The 5,508-nt window shown below is 43.9% G+C and overlaps 1 protein-coding gene across 1 annotated transcript in view; it reads right to left on the bottom strand.

The window, feature by feature from the left end:
- Nucleotides 1-1,988: 1,988 nt before the first annotated feature.
- The window catches only part of LOC123097273 (nuclear pore complex protein NUP93A), a 13,195-nt gene continuing 9,675 nt past the window's right edge, over nt 1,989-5,508 (bottom strand). The window contains exons 11-15 of the mRNA XM_044518977.1: nt 5,015-5,101; nt 4,045-4,944; nt 3,344-3,525; nt 2,958-3,249; nt 1,989-2,344 (exon numbers count right to left, since the gene is read on the bottom strand). Of these exons, the coding sequence (XP_044374912.1) occupies nt 2,267-2,344; nt 2,958-3,249; nt 3,344-3,525; nt 4,045-4,944; nt 5,015-5,101 (1,539 nt within the window). The 3' untranslated portion in view covers nt 1,989-2,266. The remainder of the gene's footprint in view (nt 2,345-2,957; nt 3,250-3,343; nt 3,526-4,044; nt 4,945-5,014; nt 5,102-5,508) is intronic.

Below are 5,508 nucleotides of genomic sequence, written 5' to 3'. Positions count from 1 at the left end.
GAGAGAGAGAGAGAGAGAGTTCCGCCATGGCATCCTCCACCCCGTTCCTAGGCGAGCTTTCTGGCGCTTCGGCCGCACAGGGCTGGAATACCGGCAGCTGCGCGCCTACCATGTCCGCCAAGTGTTCGGCGATTTGTCTGCTCGGCGATGGACTCAGGCGACGAGAAGGCGCTCGCGGCGCTGCTGGAGGTGGGAGCCGAAGTCGACGCCTAGGACGGAGAGCATCTCATGGTCCTCGCCGCCCTGGCCAGCCTGCTCGCGAACAATGCAAAGCCGCGGTGAGGTGACTCGGCGCCGGGCCGGCTGAAGACAAAGAGTCGACATCGACTGGAAGGCTATTGCTTGCTCTACTCCGACTACTTCGCCGACGCTCCACTGCACGGCGACAAAGTATTTCGACGCCGTTATCGGATAAACCGAAAGCTCTTCCTCGGGATTGTGAATTCCATCCGGGAGTTCGATAGCTACTTCAAGTGCAAGAAGGATTGCACCGGCACACTTGGATTCACCTCAATCCAGAAGTGCACGACAGCTATGAGGATGCTTGCATACGGAGCTCCCGGTGATTCATTGGAAGACTATGGACGCATGGTCGAGTCCACGACCATTGAGTGTTTCTACAAGTTCTGCAGGGTAGTGGTGGCAGTGTTTGGACCGCAATACTTGCGATCACCCAATGCTGAAGACACTGCTCGGATCCTAGCACAGAATGCAGCAGGAGGATTTTCAGGGATGCTTGGAAGCATCGACTTCATGATTGGAAATGAAAAAACTGTCCATTTGCTTGGCAGAGGATGTACAAAAGCGCCAAAGGCAGTTGCAGTGTGGTACTTGAGGTAGTGGCCACACACGAGCTCTGGATTTGGCACTCCTTCTTTGGTATGCCGGGAACTTGACATCAACGTACTGCAGTGCTCCTTTGTCTTTTCCAGCCTTGTTGAAGGTCACCCTCCTCCGGTGAACTTCGAGGTCAATGGGCGGCACCAACAAGGGATACTGCCTAGCAAATAGCATCTATCCGAGATGGTTCACATTTGTGAAGACTATCTCAAACCCTGTGCCAGGAGGCAAGAACTCCCACTTTGCGAAGCTTCAGGAGACTTGCAGGAAGGATGTCGAGCGAGCATTTGGTGTGCTCCAATCTCGATTTGCTGTTGTCCGGTACCCTGCTCAGACCTGGTCGAAAGATCAAATGTGGGAGATCATGACTTGATGTGTCATCTTGCACAACATGATCATTGAGAGCGAGCAGGAAGAGCCAGTATTTGACACTGAACCATATTACAGGCAAGGTCCTCTTGCCCAAGTTGATCACCACCTACCGGCAACCTGGACTGCCTTCCTCAATATGTGTCAGGAGATCCGAGACCCAGTGGTGCATCAACAACTGCAGCAAGATCTGGTGGAGCACTTATGGAGGCTCAAGGGCAACGCCTAGCTCGACATGTGATGAAGTGTGACTTTCTATTTGTTGAACTATATAATTTGTATTGAACTATTTGATTCCTATTGATTTTCTATGATAAACTATGTGATAAAAAATAGCTTTTATTGAATTTGTGCCGAAGCACACTGAATAGGAACCGAAATTGGACAATTTGTGCTGATAGTGGGCCGATTTGCACCGACAATGGGCTGAAAAGTGCATCAATTTACGCCAAAAGTGGACCGAAATCGACGCCGAGGGGGCGACCTGGGGCGGCGGCTGGCCCGACCGCCCCCAAGTCAATATTTCAGCCAGCGCGCCCCTAGGGCGGCGCTATTTCTAGCCCCTTTGAAGGCGAACGAGTGGCGATGCTCTTATACCGGAACAACGGACTGCTATGGGCCAGACTCCCTCGTGCCACCAACTTGCAAGGTGCCCACTGCGCAGTAAAAACCGAGAAGCTGTATCGATTGTCGCAGCCTCGCATGAGATAAACTGAAAAGAAAACCAGAGTCCGCAAACTTGAATGCTAAAGAAAATAATTCAAGATACAACACCAAAATTGACTAGTAGATGAATTCTTGAAAATTAAGATTCAAGAGGCTGCTGCAGCAGCCTTGGATTTAGTAACAAATTATGAAAAGTGGCAATTTTCTCGAATTTTGACACCCACCAACCGGACAGGGCCTACAAACAAGACAGACGACATGGTTCTGCGACCAAAAAAACATTTGTGCATCTTTAAACCTTCAACTATCTGTTCAAATGGTGTTGGCCTGTTGGGGAGGTTCCGATACAGATAGCCCATTTCCCTAGCACTTCAGCCCAAACACTAACTATTCATATGCACTGAGCCACCTTCTGGTACAAATCCTGTGGCCAATTCCTGCTCATGTTGCTTGCCACAAGGTTCGCAATCTGCTCATCACAAAAATATTGCATCAGAAATTGCAGGAGCATTTCTGTTACAATTTAGCAACGTAAAAACAGTTGGCACTTTTTTCTTCCCTGGCGACACCGACAGAAAAGCAAGTTTACGTATGCGTAGTTAGCATGAATGTCGTGTGTAACACAGGTAAAGGTCTAATATCACTGTATTTTCCCTTCTCCAGCTGGTTCAGTTTTATTAGAGGCAGTCTTTACAAGCCTACACAGTCATCATGGATAAAATTATCCTGCAGCTGCTTATCGGCACAAAGCTAGGCATAGCAACCATGCACATTTGGCAACATGTTGATAGGCCAACACTTTTTTGCCAAATATGGACTCTAAATTTGCCAAATGTTGGCTTAACCACGTGTTGCCTACGTCTTGGCTAGCCAAAAGTAGGCTAGGGTTAAATTGGCTACAAATCAAGTAGTCCCTACCCCCTCCCTAGCTATGTGCTAAGCAGATCCAAGAAATAGTCGGTATTGCACCTATTCCGTGCAGTTCAGCAACATATTTTCCGTGGTAATGCAAAAAAGTGCCCTTTAAAGCAAAATCTACTGATAGACGCAATAAAAATAAGAATAAACAGGATAGAGAATACCTTTGACTTGACAGCACGCAGGGTCCCATCGGTATCTCTAACATTGTCCATGCAGTTTAGAGCAACCTTCAGGAGATCTGGCACACAAGCTTGAACATGGGGTGATAAATTCCTGAATACATCGACTGATACATTCGAAGACTGTGGATCCAAATGAAGACATGGAAGTTTGATGGTTTCCCTCAGAGCGTCAACAGTTTGTCCAGCACGAGCTAGCCTATAAATGTGAAGAATAGCTTCAAGCTGTCTCAGTATAATTTGCTGTTCAGAAATGAGATCCTTGTCTTGAACACTGCAAGTGAGTTTCCACATGATTAATTAAGTATTGAAGGCATAAATAACCAGCAGTCGCATGATGTAGAAGCAGAAGATAGGAGGTAATTAACCTGGCTTCAGAAGAATATCTGGCTGTCTCCAAAATTTCATTGCCAGATTGAATTAGAGCAACAGCACGGCTTTCGCCATCTAACATATTGTGTGCCAGGGCACATACTGCATCCGATAGACACTTGTTTACTGTCTGAAGTGCCATGGCAAAGGCTCCAACTCTTTTGTGAATTTCCACTGACTGTTATTTCATGTAAAAAGTGAAGTAACATGAGATGGATACATGATAGCTCAAACAAGACTGAAGTGCTGCAAATTAAAATATGACCTCACACAGAGTAAATATACTAATACTACATAGCTCAATAACATGAAGTAAATGGATTCAGATACATGTGCATCACATCGAAGTTGATAAACCATGCATGTTAGATGTGCCAACGAAGACTAATCGATGGCATGTCATCTTGAGAATACTACTGCAGAATATGATATGATAACCAGTGTTCAAGCAGCTAGAATCAGTCCTAGGACGGGTCATATCGCTTTAAGAGCAGAGAAGTTTGACTTTCAACTCAGCTATGAACGTGATGAGATAAAATAATTCAATAGAAATATAAATCCATGACAGTAATAAAATAACATGCTCTTGCTGATCCTTTTGTGGATCCCAACCTAGGAAGATACAAAATAAAATGTTCCCTAAAGCACAAGAACCCAAAAAAATCTAAAAACATTTTGGTTCAAGAATTAAACTTACTTTGTCATAGAGCCCTGCCTCTTGACATCGATGGGCGGCTTCAAGCAAGAATTGCTGCCTACTTCTCCAATCCATCATATACTTTTTTAGTTCTCCTTCTCCCATTCCACTTGGACCAAGCAGAAGTTGAATACCACCGTCCCTTAGTAATATCTCTGTGAGCAGTTGCTTCAACATTGAACTTCGTTGACGTTGTTGATCAGCATTCCCTTGACCAATCCATGATACCTCTCCTCCACCCATTGCAGCAGCAGCCTGTGCATAATATTCCAAGGCCAAATCAAGGTTGCCATTGCGCAAGTAAATAGAGCCATATTGCCGTATAATACTGTCAGCTTCTGCGCAAGCATCCATTACACCCATCTTCTGACCTGATCCAACTCCCTCAGGGAGAATACCATGATCAGCTAGAGTAATTGAAATATGCACAGCATCAACATGGTACCCTTCCTCTCCAACTTCTTTAGACAAATAAAGAATTGCTGGAAGTGATTGGATGCTTAAGAGCAGAATATAGGGATAGACCAAGGGGTCTTTTCCACTTTTTGTATAATATGATGGCTCAAATTTGTTCAGATAATTTTGTAAATCCTCCAGCATATAAGGAACCAAGCCTTCATTCGCAACATTAGAAGAAGATGCACTGGAGTATTCCCGCAGAGCTGACAACTTGAACCACAAGAAATCCTCTATAGTATTGAAAAGTGTTGGGAGATCTTTAAGTAATCTGTCAATTTGCCGTCGACAGCCACAAATTATGGCATAAAGAAGCAACTTCTTCCTATCATAACCAGGACGCCCTGGTCGGTCACCCATTCTGAGCATTTTTTCACATTCCTCAGAAGCTGTCAGAGCGGTCTCTGATGACACAGCACCATTAGTAGTAATCCATTCTGCAAGCTGCCAGAGAACATATTATATGTACGTTTCCTATTATGAACAAGTCGCCATCATTATTCATGTACTTTACCAGAGGGGCGAAGTTGTAAGCAGCACGAGATGATTGAGCAACTTGCCTTGCTTCATCATAATACCCAGTTCTTAAGCAGAAATAAATCTACAAAAGATGGAACAATAATACATAAATATATTTCTCATTGAAAAGGTACATGCAGAACTTGTATAGGTCATAATAAAAACAATGAGTTGCATGATGATGATAATTGTAACACTCTGAGAATCATGCTATAGTAACCCCCTGTGATTAAGCTAATCATGTTGCTAAACAGGGCTTGATCACATTTGAACCACAACCTTGTCAAACTCCTAGTTCAAACTTCAATTAAATTTAAAAGTGAAAAATAAAAGTTTTCAAAAATTCAAACAAAAATGTTCAGTGGGTGCTAAATAATACACTGGTAATTATGGTGGAGGAAACACATTTTTATAAAATACCTAATTACTTTTAAAAGAAATAAAACAGAAAAAAAAAATAAACAAATAAAAGGAAAACAGAAAACAGAT

Source organism: Triticum aestivum, chromosome 4D, assembly GCF_018294505.1.
Source record: "Triticum aestivum cultivar Chinese Spring chromosome 4D, IWGSC CS RefSeq v2.1, whole genome shotgun sequence".
Classification (NCBI taxonomy): Eukaryota; Viridiplantae; Streptophyta; class Magnoliopsida; order Poales; family Poaceae; genus Triticum; species Triticum aestivum.
Note: the sequence above shows the minus strand (reverse complement) of the source record. Positions and strands in the feature narration are given on the sequence as shown.